At 39.3% G+C, this 15,730-nt stretch overlaps 1 protein-coding gene across 1 annotated transcript; it reads right to left on the bottom strand.

The window, feature by feature from the left end:
* Nucleotides 1-1,429: 1,429 nt before the first annotated feature.
* On the bottom strand, nucleotides 1,430-15,724 carry MTERF3 (mitochondrial transcription termination factor 3). The gene is made up of 7 exons (XM_026843171.1): nucleotides 15,033-15,724; nucleotides 12,821-12,973; nucleotides 11,603-11,792; nucleotides 8,249-8,396; nucleotides 6,930-7,001; nucleotides 3,970-4,131; nucleotides 1,430-1,687 (listed from the first exon to the last, which is right to left on the bottom strand). The coding sequence occupies exons 1-7, from the start codon at nucleotides 15,361-15,363 to the stop codon at nucleotides 1,493-1,495; spliced, it is 1,251 nt and encodes a 416-aa protein (XP_026698972.1). The 5' UTR covers nucleotides 15,364-15,724; the 3' UTR covers nucleotides 1,430-1,492.
* Between the last annotated feature and the right edge of the window lie 6 nt (nucleotides 15,725-15,730).

The following is a 15,730-nucleotide window of genomic DNA, read 5'->3' on the forward strand; positions in this document are numbered from 1 at the left end:
AAATGACCTCTCAGGCCAATGGAGCAGGAAACATGAGAACAAAGGATAAAAGAGAGCATCTCAGATATATATTGCAGACAATGTGGCTTTTTTACTGTGTTTCAAGTGAAGATGCCCCAGTAAATCATTTTGCACCCTGCTTGTTCTGACAACACTCCTCTTGGGTGTTGTAATTCAAATTCCAAATTTTTATTTTGGATAAAAGACCCAAGTTGTAATCCAGAGATCACTATTCTCATTCTTTAAATGTCTCTTTAACCTTACTTTATTTCCCACCTATTAGGGGAATTTAACCTTTTGAATTTTATTCTTCTAGCTGCATACAAGTCGGTATTTTAAGCTCCAACACTGAGCTTTTAAAACATTGAGGCTTTTTCATTAAATAAGCTCAAATCCAAATGAAAACATCTGGATTTCAGTTTCCTGAACTGTTTTAACTCAAAGAATGGAAACTTCTAAACAATAAATTATCAGACAGTTTGCATTTGGGTTTAGTCAGTTTCTTCACTTTGCCCAAATACACTGTGATTTGATAATACTGTTTAACATGATTTGTTTACTGATAGGATTAAGTACTTTTAATACTTCCATGACTCCTAACGTTAGCATTTATTTCAGTTGTTACATTTGAGCAAGATAACTCTTGTCAACTAAGTATATACTACAGCCTCTTTTTATATGGTTACTTGTATCTAAAGCCATACAAATCTCATTGAGGTGGGGAAAAACTGCTTCTCCCCCTCAGCAAGGGGAAAAGTGACTTAAAATAAACTCCTAGATTTCAGGGACATGTATAGTTTTATTTCTTTCTGTAATTTGCCTAGATTCCATTTGCTGATTTTCTTTGATATTTCAAACCAAGTTGCACTGTACAGCTTTTACAGAAGGCAGCTTCACAAAGAAATGCCCTTGTAACTAGCTAAAAAATGCCTTTTTGTATAAAAGACCACATATGTAACAGTGTTCTTTCTACTGTACAAGGAAAAGAATAACATTATTAGCTCTTAAGATAAAAGCAAGTACACATCACTTCTTCGCTACTGCAGAAACTTGTTTTTCTAACTTCTGGGATGGAGGGCGAGGGGAGAAGACAGAGGAGTCAGTCTCTAATCAGTTTTTCCATCTCCCAAAACGGTGAAATTATTGAAAGGAAAAATAAAAACAAAACAAAACAAAACAAAAAAAAAAAAAACAACAAAAAGCCACCGTAAATTACTTTTCTATTACTGTGCAGATATCATTCATTCCAAATTAAGTTAGCAATTAATTACAAGGATTGCATCAGTAGCAGTCAACATATATTTAGTCAATCCTTCTGAAATACAATTTAAAGTCACCATAAAGAATATTACTGTGAGCCTTTAAATCCTACAAATGTTTCATAAGCAACAACTTCTTAAACCAGTAAGTTAAGAGACTGTAAAGGGGAGTAGTTTTATAAAATATGTTTATTTAATAACTTTATTCTATTCCTTTTTACATGTGTTACTAATTAGAGTGTTTTTAAGAATTTTTCATAGTCCTGTATAGAAGCTTTGGCAATCTCTGTACAAAACACCTCATCGGGCAAGGATACTAGCTGGTCCAGAGAGATGTAGCTGGGTTGTGCTGGGTCATACTGGGCTCTTCCCAAGAATGTAAGAAACATATGTCTCTCTTTGATTCGTAATAGCTTTGAGTTGAAAACCTAAGACAGAAAGAAAGAAAAAAAGAAAGGGAAGACTTTAAGGTTGTCTAAATTCCAGATTCTGATTAATCTAAAGTAGGAGCATTTTTTAGACAAACTGAAGATCTAGGAAGAAAACGAGTAATTTGCATCTTTTCTTCTCAGTTATGTCAAACACCAGGTAGGTTACATTTATATATAAATTATCTAAATTATAAATAAATGCTTTAATACAGTATGCTGATGTACACACACAAGGGAAATCAGGGAGTGATACAACTCTCAAGCATGTTAGTTTTTTGTTTATAGATGATGACTATGTTACTTTCGTGTAATCACAGCCAAGAAAGGGGAGAGGAGACATTCAGAACCAGGGAGTAAGAATACCTAAGCATTTTCCCTACACTGTCAGAAGCATTTGTTTGTACAGCCAGACTCAGATGAGCATTGTTATAAGGAAGAAACAAACAGGTGACCACATGGTGTAATAGAAACAAGTGAATCGCACAGTGGCAACAGAAAAGGTGAGTGGCTGCACCTCCTGTCATTACACAGCCAAAAGGCATAGTGCAGTGGTTCAAAATGATCACTTGTCTTCTGCTGCATAGCAATGCCTACCTTTGAAGAGATTTGTCACAAAAAGAATTCTAGACCGTCAGAGGCAAGAACAATGGTAAGGGAAACATGAAAGAAATCAGGGGAACATCTTACAAAGAGAGAGAAGTGGGGAAGACAAGAGTTGCACAGTTGAGTCTAAAAGCAGAGATCTAATTCCGCATTTCTGAGCAGCACAACTGAAGAGAGACAATGATTTAGAGAAGGTAATGGTGAAAACACGAATGCTAGAGCAATGAAAGTGAGCAGTTTTTACTAAAAATGACAGACTATGTTACTGAAGGAAGGATTTTATGAGAATGCAAACTAATTTTAACTAGGACAGAAAACAAAACTACTATTCTGCTGTTGCCTTCCTTGAATTTTAAGAGGGAGTCAGAAGACGGGGAAAAAACCTTCTCCATTGTTTATGCAGCTAGCTGACAGGAAGGATGGCTACAACAGCAGCTGTAACATCAGAGAGGATTTGACAAAAAAAAATCCTGTATGCATCTTATTTTCAGCATCACTGTCATTCAGAATAGAAACAAGAACAGACGGAGACAAGTATGTATTTGTGAATGCCCAAGTTACAAGTTATATGGCCAGACCATATACAGACTGAGTTGCACTAGCCATATCCCAGAACTCATAGTTTTTGAGGATGGAAGAACAGGGCATAGAGGAAATTACCCGTCCACAAAACAGGAAGGGAAATAGAGATGAACCACCATGAAGTCAACAGTAAGACAACTGAGAAGGAAGGGAGCAAGACTTGTGGTCACTTGAGGTCAAAGAGGGCAAAAGACATGGACTGGAGTTACAGCAAGCATCCTTGTTAAACAGAGATAGATATCAAGATAAGTAATCAAAATCCTAGGGAGCAGTTTTATTTCCCCATATAATGTTGGCTTTTTAGACAGATTAGCCTGTTAGATTCCCTACTAGACTTGCTTTAGGAAGAAAATTATTGCAGTTCAGAAGTTGTAATTTGTGCTTTCTTTTTTTCCTTGTAAGAAGGTAGTGTGACTGCATGTCAGCACTGGATAAAGTGACAAATGCTTTCAACTCTTAATTTGTGAGAAAGTAACAGTAACGAGGAGATTGAAAAAAACAAAATAGTCATCAAGAAAATAATCTCTTTTCACTCCTGTAGTTTTTTAGCTATTGCTGCAGCAATAGGAAGTTCAAAGATAATCTGATTGCCTAATGGACAGAACCTCTCTTACCTTTAAACTGTATTTTCAGATCCTAGAATCTATAAAATTTATTTTTTACTTAGACAAATCTGAAAGAAATGTTATTTATAAATATCTTATCTAATAAATACATCTTCTGCATGATCTGTCTTCTCTTGTGTCTCTTAGCTAGGTAAGATTTTTGGACAAGGAATCCCTAAGCAGGTAGTAATCACTCTTGGATGAATCCAGAAAAGATAAGCATGACTGCTTCTGTTGAAAACTTAAAAATTCACAAGACTGGGGGGTGGTGGTGTCACATGTGTCAGGGGAAAAAGGTCACTTCCATACTGGAATCTTCAATGGTTGCTGAATTGCTAATAAAAGTTATCCCAGTTAAGAGTAAAAGCTACAGACAAGTTGAAGAGTTCACTCATGTCCTGTATACAGTGAGACTCCACCTTCAGCACCAAACAAGTGGAGAAGCTGTACAAAGAACACCTACAATTTATTCCCAGACTAACAGCTCACCTGAGGAAAGTGAGTAAGCATGTGGTGGGGAATGCCCATTATGTTGTGTAAGTAGTCAAACGTCTGTTTAAGTCTCTTTTTACTGGCAGTTAAAATCTTGGGGGTTTTAAATACAATCTCTTGAATTTCATTAAGTTGAAAACCAAGTTCAATCTGACAAACCTGAAAAAGAGCACAATTTTACCTTCAGAAGTCAGCTACAGCAAACAGCTTATTTTAACATGCTACTGAAATAATCTAATGCAAAATTCTTCTACCCTTTGTCACACAGCAACAAGAATGCAACCCCACAATAATACCTGCCACTCCAGTTCTTCTCAAGTCAGATAGTGCAAATTATTTATCATTCTGGATTACAGTGTTATTTGTTTATAGAATATCCCTGAAGCATTTTGTGAATGCTATGTATTTTTCAGTTTGTCTAAGATAATGAACAAAAAAGCTGTGTCTCAGTATGCGTGGCAATTACAAGCATAAAGATGCTCCCTGAAGAGTCTTTAATCAGTTGCAACACCAAGCTGTCAAGAGAGATCAACTTTCTAGTTGTCGAGCTGTTGAGCTCTGTAAAACACAGCAATCAAATAGCTAGTGACTACTTTTATTAATGTGGGGGGGGCTTTTTGCTAATGGATCCAAGTTGTACTTTTATATTAGGAAGTATAATTTCAGTCCTGTAGTCTTCAACTGAAGTCTGTTGGACCTGAAAGAGATGTGTAGAATATGCAGCGTATTCAATTTATTTTACAGTTGGTTGATACCTGAAATAAGATGTCTTTTTCAGAGACTGCCTTGACTTCAATTATGGTTTCCCAAAATAAAAGCAAAATCCATTTTTTCAGTAAAATCATGAGCACTCCTCCCAAAGTGCAGAATGGCAAGCAGTTCACTGAGTTGTTGAGAAAGGAATTCGACATACAAGAGTGTCTGGTAACTCAGCCATTTCTCCTATCCTCCAGTGACACTTACAAGCTGCTTCTTTTCAGTCATGAAGTGCGTGTGCTTGCCAGTCAACATAACCAAACTTTCAAATCCTATTCAGGTACTTCAAGTTGGCAAAGGTGGGGCTTTTTGTTTTTCCAATTTGATATGCCAAGGCTACAGCTCTTTTCCAAAACTGCCTGGCAAATACAAAGGGAAGGGCTTACAAATCTGGGTTTTGAAGCTACCTTAGGACTTCCAGATCCTTACAGGGAGTTGTTTCTAGAAATTACTATAATCAGATCTTTCAACTCCTGGTTCTTCCTTATCTGCTTGATAAATATTTCTGTATCATGAGAAATACTAAGCAACTAAGACAGCATTCAACTATGCAGAGATGTATTTGCACTTCAGCGGTGTCTTCCACCTATCTGCATTGGCAGGGTTAACTTACTGCATTAAGATCACAACTGAGAGTATGACCTGATGTTAAATGAGTGGAGAACGTATAGCTGGACCCACTGTAGAGGCAACTGTGGCAAGAATTTTGAGCTTTTCTTTTCTACTCTGAAATGGAACAGCTCTCTTTTGACATGAATGGTGAGGTCAAGACTAAGTTGCTTTTGACTGCACTCAGTTTGACTGCAAGCATATTTAATATTCAGTAACTCTCTATGCCATGTATGCTATTATCCTTACTGTGTAAGTCCCAGCAATATTCAACACACTCTGTATGATTCCCACAACAGGCAGTGGTAATGCAAGTTTTCCAGTTTCATCCTATCAGTGAATCTCTAATTGTGTTCAGTGAAACCTTCAGAGAACGGAATAAGCCATCCTTCAGCTCATTTAGTCCATTGGTATTTTCTGAAAACCAGCATCAGCTGCAGTGGTTGTTTCTATGTAACAGCCCACTCAGAGTGAGGGATACCACCAGATCACTTTTGAACTGCTGGTATATGGTTTCACTTTCTGAGTACTGCCTGCCCACCACCAGCTTAGCAAATACAGGTCTGAACCTAGATTCTGAATCTGAGACATCCAACCTCCTGAAAGGCTGGAGCTTCTAAGTATCAGTAGATTCTAATAGCGAGGACCTAAAAGTCATTCCTCTCTCTCTCTCTCTAGAACATGTTAAAAATGACACTACACTTTTTGATAGATAGACAAGATAGTCACATAGAACCAAGGATCTTAAAAGCACATTCAACACATACTGAATCCCTAGTCTGTGGAAACAACATTCATTAAAAACAAAGCACTATTAATTGGAACAGTCTGCTACTTTCCAGTCTCCTCCCTTACCACACACACACATTTCAGATTTCAAGATTCCCAGTGTTTAATAGTTTCAGAGCAGCGAGTCTGTCTGAAAATTATATATTTTAATTAATAGTTATGCATTATATGATAATGAGATTTCTCAAATTGTTACACTACATCATGCTGTTTGGCCTAGATGGCTTTACATCACAATAATTAAACCAATGCATAGTTTAATTTTCAAAGAGGAAAGGAGTCCCTGTGGGTTTTAAGTTATTTACCCGACAGTTGTTAATAATGACCATCTGCTATCAGACAATAGGTGTCAAATGCATATTTTGGCAAACTAGCTACCTGCCAAGAGGAAAATAATCAACTGCACATTTCTTGTTCCTAAATCCTCATGGACAATCCAAGTTAGCAAAAAAACATAATAATTAAGGGAAAAAAAAGAAAAAATAAGCAAGCAGGCCCTATTTTTCACTCATCATAAAGAAATGGGTAACAATTTGTGTCCTCAAATAGCAGTTTTTGGCAGGAAGGAACCCAGATGAAGTTTCTAACCTACATCAGAGTAGAAAACAGAATAGGATACTGCTCTACATATGCTGTAAACTTGCAAGCTATAGAGGAAAATCTGCAGCTATTTTATATCTCTACTAGAATTAATTCATTAAATTATTTCTGTGCAGGATTCTCCTCCAAGAATTTTATCTTCTGCCAACTCTTAAAACTATTTGAATACGCAATACACTTTTAATACCTACTAATAAGCTCACCTGAAGATTTTCTTTTACAGGTTCTAATTTACCAGTCAGTAGCCTTGGAAGACGAATTACCAGATCTTTTGTCTACAATTAGAGAAAACACACAAAGGAAAGATTATTACTGAAAGCTTCTTTGTAAATCGATCTGTGAAAGAAAGATAGAGATATCATAGAAACTTTTTTTTTTCTAGTTGGAAGAGGGATGCATTTTCACTTGCATTTCATTTTATCCCTACCCCAAAGAATACATTGCTGCTTCATGCGAATTCGTAAGATGCAAAAAGTTACTCAAATATGCGTTTGGAAAATAAAAAATAACATAGCTGTTGTAAAACAGACAGGAAGAGGTAGTAAAAGCATACTCCACAAGTAGAAAGCATGCTCAAGTGCCCAATCTCTCTCAGTGCTCAAGTTGTTTCTTCCCACCTTTTTTAAAAAAAAAAAAGTAACCACCACACTACCTGATAGAAGCTATAAAAGGATTTTTCAGCTGCAGTGGAATGTCTACCTTAGGATCTAGTTAGACCACAGTAATCCAAGAAATTACTCCACATCCCCTAAACCCTGTGATTACTTGTCATATGCCCTGAACACAAGGCAGTGACAAAATCTGTTTCCAGAGAGATCTCTTACCTCAAGCACGGTAAGGCCAGGAACAGGCACTGTGACAGCTATGACTGTTCAGCTAATAGAAGCCAATAGAAGAACACCAGATTTCACTTGGAACTTGACATTTATTGCAATCCCCAGCTATTGCAGGAAGCAACTAACACTGCCCACTTATTCCAGGAAACTCCAGCTACTACCTCCTCTGAAGATGCCAGGCATGGTGCTAAATACCTGTTAAGCACGTAATGTGGTAAGCACTCAGGAGCAAACCCATGGGTTACTCTTGGTGAACTGTGCATATGATTTGGCATTTAGTTTGAGATGGTATTCACAGATTAGACTATTTTTCTCTGATGAGTTAAATATGTTATAGTATCTTGAAGAGATTAAGAGTGCCACTTTGTTTTCTAGAAGTTAAAAAAGCTGCTTGCTTATTTCAGCAATGGATTCAGTCCTCTGACCCACCTCAAACAAAAAACTGGACACACACATGCTTATTTGACAATAACTTGCAGCAGATAATTTTCAAGAACTGTACTTCAATGTTAGATGTCCATATTACTTCTATAGACAGTTAAAATCATGTTATCCTCCTGTAACCTGCTCTGTTACCATTAGTAATGTCACTAACGTTTGTGGATAACCTCCTAACCCTTGAAGTATTCATGGTTCAAGGCATTACAGTGGTCACTAATGAAGTACCTAAAGACTTCAGTCTTTACCTTTTTTACACTGAGACCAAGTTCATTTTTGAAGAAACCCAGTCTGTTATCCAGTCTTTCCACTGAAAACAACAGCAAATATGGAGCTCTTGAGACCATCTGAGCAATTTCTGCCTTACCAAATTTTTTTGATTTTAGGTAAGCCACTCTAGAAAGAGAACAAAAACAAAATAAAATCCAGTGATGAAAATTTTATTGCCTCCATTTATTCAGTACTTGCTTAAATTCCTTAGTGATATCTTATAAATGGACAGATGTTCTAGCATTAACATGCAACGCTGCCAAAAATAATTAGGGAGAAATCTGCAGTTATCATAAAAGCAAAATACCATCCCTTCCAATTAATTAAAAGTAAAATAAACCTCAGAACAGAATGTCAATACTGAAGACAGATTTTAATTCCTTCCAGCTGTACTTAAGCAGATAACTATGTTAACCTACATTTAACTACCAGCCTGTCTCCTAGATTGCAAACACATTAATAGATCATCATAGGGTATGGACAAGAAGATATATACAGCCTTTTGCTATTTTAATGAATTCCATTTCTGCTGCTGAAAGAACAGAGTACTATACCTCATATATCCCCATTTTGCCAATAGCACTGGAGTAGAAATATCATACAACAATGCTATCTGTAGAGTCATTGTCCAAAAAGACATTTCCAAATCAGCTGAAAGATGGAGTTTTGTTACAATAGGTCCCTACTTTCACTCACTGGTCCAAGGATTTAGTTACAAAACATCTGGTTGTCAGAAAGAAGGAGCTAACTAAAGTTAACAGAGCTTTCTTTCCAACTCAAAACTTTTTCCAAACTTTGAATTCAGTGAAAGTGAAATCCTGTTTCAAATACTACTTGCAGTAGATTATTACCATAGCTCCCAGAAAAATGAATTGGGGGGGGGGGGGGGAAAATGATTAACCCACATGCACATGCCACCATTTATACAAAAAACTAATCTACAATTTCAAGAAGTTTCCTCTGGTTATAAACGAGCATATACAGAAGTATTTGCTGTCGGATAAACTTAAATCATACAAGTACTGATTTTATCTGGCAGTAATTAAGATACTAAACAGATTGCAAAATATTCTGCAGGAGCATATATTCAGCAAAAGACAGGCTTGTGTGTTAAATCACATCTTGTGGAGAGAAAAAAACCAAAAAACACCTTCCAGTCACTACAACCTCCCTCTCTTTCCACAAACCCTCAAAAATGAAGCCATCACAAGCCAAAAACCTCCAGACAGAAGACCTAAGAACAAGGTCTAGAGGACCAATTCCTAACTGAGCAGGCACCCCAACACAGAAGGTAGTGGCCTAGACTCCAAATAATGCTGATGGAACTGTCTGCAGTAGCCTTAGAGACAAGGAGAGGTTAGGAGGGGGAGAAATGCAGAACACAACAATAAACAACTGGCCCTTCAAAAATGATACCATTATGTACTGAACACCGCAGCTTTGCTACACTATACTCTTCCATTCATTTTTTCAGGGTCAAAACTGCTAAGCATTTTAGAAACATAGCTAAATGGGCAGATTAAAAAGAAAACCTTTTGGTTTTCCTGACTCCCCTCTGCTTGTCTTCTGTTAACAAGTCATTGAGATTCACACCTGAAGCATTTCTTTGCATCTTGGAAAGGCAAGAAACTTAAAAGAGGGATATCAAGACCGTAATAACCTGACTGTAGAAACTGCTATATTAAAGTAGCACTATCACACAACCCAACTAAAGTTTGAGATAAATCTGTGAGTGTTGGCACCAGGGTTAGCCCTCGTTCTACTACAGGGGTCAGCAGTTCTGTGTAGCATGTTAACAGTTTTAAGCCATCATAAACGATACTGCAAAACAAAGCATCTGGTGCAGCTGCAGTACAGACACTGATTTGCAACTGTCAGAATTGTTATGAATTATGGAATGTTTTGACTTTTACAGTGTTTATCTGAAGTTAAATGCCAAATCTATTGAAATTTGTGTTTTGTTTCCTGGCAACATGGAATCCATAGCAATAAAACATTCCAGAGTGATGTAACCAATACCATGTCCATCTGCACCGAAGTGTTTATGCGAAGGTGATACTCAGCTTTCAAAAGACAGCTATCTGAGACACATTCACTCCACAGCCTGCCATACGCCCTCCGCAGCACACTTACTTTAAAACTTGCAGGAAAGCATTCACCAGTGCCAGTGATAAACTCACTGAGAAATGAAGCTGCAGAAAATGAAGAAGAAATTGGATTGCACTGTTCAGCCCTTACTTCACTAACCAGGCAGTGCCACAGGACAGTCACTGAAAAGCAAATCTGACTTCATAGGAGAGTTAGAGTGTTTATCATAGCAAAAAATACACTCTTCAGAAGAGTATAAGCAGCTCTGACATCTAGGGTCAAAACTACTGCTGAACACTGACAGAGGTTCTTTTCGGATATTGTTTCTGAAAGGCCACTTACTGAATAGGAGCATGGAAGAACAGAAGAGAAAGAAAAGTCAAGTCTCCGTTAGAAATGAACCTATGTTATACGTAAGTCTACTCATGTGCCTGTTTCCAAAAAGCTGTATTTTCAGATTTCTGCCTTGGACAGCTACTATGTACAAGAGCCAAGCAGACAGACTTTTTAATATTTTTTCTGGAATTTTTAAATACCAAGACCTTCTGAGTAAATTACAAAGTGTGTGCACACACACACACACACACACGAGTTGTTCTGTAAAAGAAGTGCTCAATTAATGCAACACTGTCTGGAGTAATTTTAAGAATGAAAGTCCATTTTATGGACTGCAGAACAATGTAGGGCATACACATGTGAACACACACAAGAATTAGTTCATTGTGGTTCCAGTTTGAGCTTTTTGGAAAAAAAGTCACCAAAACCTTCTGCTGTTATTAGATGTAAACACAGAAGAAATCTGGTCTGCTTCATTTACTGCAGAATTCACAAGGTATGGGTAGACATATCATCTAGAAGACCAGTTTCAAAGCATGACTGAAGAGGTTAATATTGTTCTACAAGTTTAGGTAAAGCCTCAGGGACTACTCAGGGGCTAACATTTTGGAATCTAAGCTGACCCAGGTAAAGCAAGTGGCTTAGGATGGCAGGCTGCTTCCTCTGTGGCAGAGACAGGGATGAGCTGTAAAATTTGTTAATGGTCAGTCTTCCAGTGGATCAGGGTGTTGACTTATGATACTACCACATCTTAATGCTGACTGATGGGAACGCACAGGAACACAGAGCCAGGGATCAAGTGAGAAAGGAAGCAGCAGCAACATGGGTTCAGACAAGGTTAAGCCAACTGGGACACCAGGTCTTCAAGCCAAAGGACTTAACATTCTGCTGATATTTGAAAGGCCTACCTGGTTTCTAAAGCTTCCAGATCTTCGGCAAGGATGTATGGATTTTTGGTCAGGAATGGTCCCAGCTGATTGTCTTCTACACCCACATCCTTAAGAAAAAGAAGTATCTTTCTTATATCTTTTTCAAAGTCCAAGGTCAGTAAGAGTTGACCTGCCTTTTGACGTTTCTCTACTTGGGATAAGTCAACTCCTACAATAAACAAAATTAGAAATTGTTTTAATTAAACACAGACCCTACTCCTATAAATGTTTCACAAAGGCATGTTGAAATTTATAGGACGACTACTTTTCTTGCACTGATTTAGCATATTTCAATTGCTCAACACAGCAAGGTCACAACACCTTGTATACTGTGGAAAGATTCCAGATAAAACAAGCAGCCACTTTAGACACTTTTGCTGAGTTTATTATTTGAAGGAAGACATTTGCAGTGAATCCTGCATGTGAACAATCAAGTCCACGAGCATGTGCCACATGCAGAGACCTACTCCTGTTGCTCAGAATTATGTGTGCAAGGAATTCCCAACTCCATTACACAAAGGAAGGGGACAATTTTGCAGTGAAGTGCCTTTGGATACTGGCTCACACATAGCAATTTGTTACTACATGGGGCCAGATCTCCCCCTGTCAAGTATTTATTTTTCCAACTTTCTTCCAGTGTTCCTTGCACTTTTGGGAAACAAGGAGGTGGCCAGCAACCTTGAACACAGCTACCCCTGCAGAGTCCACATGCTTTTTGATGAGACATGTTATCTTCCATCCCTTCATTCTTTCATTCATTGCCTCTCCAGTTTACTGTGCCCCACTTCTAAGGTTCTGCACCCCTCCCCGCTCCCTTCCCTCCCTCCCTCCCTCAGACAGAGAGCTGCAATATTTTCACAGCAAATTAAAGCATCTTTAACCAGCCCAAAAGAAAGACCGATCAAGTTACACAAAGTGCTCCCCACCTCTGGAAGCTGTGGGAGATGCCTCCTTCTAGCATACACAGCACTAAGGGACTAAAATTAGCCAACTTTGTCTTCATGTAATATGACATTGCTAGTGAGCCATGCAATCTCCTCTCTTTCCATTTACCCTGGATAACATTCTGTTGCTTTTACCCACTGGTCAGTGTTCCTATTTTCAAGTTTACAAGGCAAACAGTAATATCAAAACAAAAATTATAGAATCTCCAAAGCCCCAGACATAGGCAAACCACATAAACAAAAGCACACATACCTAGGTGGACAAGTTTTGCCAGGGTTTCTGAGTGATCGACATAATCTCGGAGTGTGGAAGACTGAAGGGGAAGAATCGGTTCTGCAATGATCTGTACAGCTTCTTCCTCAGAAATCTCCTCCAAAGCAGATGAAGGTGGGATGTCATCCCAGTCTAAGAAACAAAAGACCCAAATGCATTTTGTGAAAGACCTGTGTGTGAGCTGAACAGCCAATCTATTACTATTAAAAAGCATATGAAAACATAGAGTACTCCCAGTTTTTGTCTCTGTTCCATCTCCTTGTCACTGTCCATATAGACAAATCTGAGTGTAGTACCCAGCAAGCCTGCCTTCAGTCTGCTGCCTTGATCACTGAAGACAACAGATCACATCACCTTCTTGAAAAAGAATCTTCTTTCATGTTTTCACAAATGCATTCTTGCCTTTTCCTATCCAGATCAAAGACTACTGCAAAGATTATTTTTCATAATCTGACAAGCCCACTACTTTGTGCTTCTGAATATGATGCCTGAACTGCAGTTGTTTTAACCTGCATGGTATTTCACAGCCAACTCCAACAAAGCTATCATGTCTTATCCATTACAGAATGGCTGCTGACTGCCACCACCTCAAACTAAAGAAATCAAGCTCCATTTTCTATTAATTAAGGTTTCCAAGCAAACATCATTATGCTTGATCCCCCTTCAGTGTTCCAAGTCACAGAGCCCAGTGTCTTTTTAAAAAAATATTTCTCTAAACTGATCTATTTTTCCACTGACAGCAGCTAGATCAAGATTACTGTTTGCAGGCTGGTTGCTAGCATCCACCTCAATTGTCAAACTGATTACTGATCATCATCCCTATTATAAACTCTTCAGGATGGAGATTTTCTGTGCCCTGTACCTTTGCACAACGACATCCTAGAGACTAGGGTAACACTCTTCCATATCAAGAAAACAAAGCCACACCAGAACTACCAAGACAGGTTCCAAAGCAGGATGATCCTAACGTTCCAGGAAGAGCTGCACAGACTAGTTCAATAGCTGTAGAAGGTCTTGCCACTTGTTTTTCTCTGAACCACAGAAAGAAAGCATGGTAAAATGTTTTTAGCAACATTTACACCTTAAACAGTAATAAAAACTCTCTAGGAATCCATATGGATGTCAAGTATTTTCTTTAAACTTGTTGAGGACCGAACCAGTGTACACCAAGGTCCACTCCAGAAGCACGGATGATTTTTTTGCCACTTTAAGTTCTTTAGACCTCCAATCAGGAAACATACCTCAAGTCATCAAAAAAAAAAAAAGTTAGCAATTTTGTTTATTCCATTATATACAGTGCCAACTGGGCAAAATCCTACACACACACACACACACACACCAGCAAGTCTGCTGGCAGATAGAAATCTGGCACATAGATAAACTGCACCGCAGGTGCAGACACATAGGAGCTGGCTGACCTGTCAGTTCTGCTGGAGCACTGTTTCCAGAACCAGCTGCACAAACACACAGATCTCAGTTGCAGCTCTCAGCCACCCCAAAAATAAGCTCTGTAGGATCCAAGTTGGCTGGTCTTAAAGCAGAATCTGAACATACAAGACTGCTTAGTAATCCAGAGCAAGTTTCCTCAGTATAGCAGAATTATTTTCAGAGGGTGGTATTTTTTTTATCCTCATTTAGATATAAAAGTAGAGAAAAGTGAAGCAATTTCCTCAGGGCAACACTACCAAAGCGACCTTGTATCTATCTCCTTTCCTCAGGAGACAGCTGGAGGAGCATTTCCCATGAGGACAGTCAGTGCTTAAAGCAGGCTTCACACTCTGCTGCCTCCTGTTGTCCACCGCCGCAGTTTTGCGAGCAACTTCAGGGGTAGCCTCGAATCCTTGCTCAAAAAAAACCAAATCAACCAAAACTGACAAACACACACTTTTATTTTGTACCGGTACAGCTATGAGGGAAAGACAAATGCTCAGCTGCTGAAGGCCGAGTTACAAAAATCCCTTCAAGCAGAAGCTTCACACTGACATTTCTACCCAAAACATTTTATCTCAGCTTAATGGTATTCTTTGTATGCTAGAGTGACCACAGGAATTCTTTGTTAACTATGGGGCTAAAAAGAAGTGAAAGTCAGGAACTTCAGATAAATGTTTTAGATAAACAGGCCAAGAAAGAAGAAACAAGGGTAATACTGCAAGCATTATTTGGGAGAAATGGCATCCCTAAGGCTTCTTACCTTCATACAGTATTTTTGCATTCAGATCAGGCAATGTTTCTGCTTTTACTTGTTTCTGTTTTACTGGTGAAGGCAAGGTACTTTCGGGACAAGAAAAGGATCCATCCTTGGCACTGCCAGGTGGAGAGCAGCTTACTAGAGATACACGCCTGTATGCCTGCCGTCTCCACGGAAGAACATTTCTAGAGGGCAGCGCGGTGAACCCGCGACATGCCTGTGTGGTGCTGCTGCGGCCGCTCAGCCTCCCAGGAAATTCAGCAGCACGGGCCGATGGCAGCAGGAAACACCAGCGGGAGACCTGCCGAGCCCACGAAGCCATCTTCCAGCTCATTGCATCATCCTGCTAGGAGAGAAAGGGCTGAGGACTAACACAGGCGCTGCCTCACCTCGCCCGCAGGGCTGGGAGTGTGAGTGTTAGTCCCCTGAGCGTAAAAGCAGAAGTTATTCGCTACAAAGATTAAATAGCTGCTCTGAGGCTTTAAACGCGTGACAAACGGAGGAGACGTTAACGGAGGAGAGGAGCCGGCTCTGAACGCCACAGCTCGCTGCCCTGCAGGGCAGCCGGTCCCCTGGGAGCACAGGGGAGGCCCAGCCGGAACCTAGGCCCTCCCCGCGGGACGGGGCCCTCCGCGCAGAGCCGTCACCTCACGCCCCGCCGCAGGGCGGGGGAAGCCAGGCCGGGCCGCGCCGCGCTCACC

The sequence above is a fragment of the Athene cunicularia genome, assembly GCF_003259725.1.
Source record: "Athene cunicularia isolate RWA chromosome 2 unlocalized genomic scaffold, athCun1 chr2_part1, whole genome shotgun sequence".
Taxonomy (NCBI): Eukaryota; Metazoa; Chordata; class Aves; order Strigiformes; family Strigidae; genus Athene; species Athene cunicularia.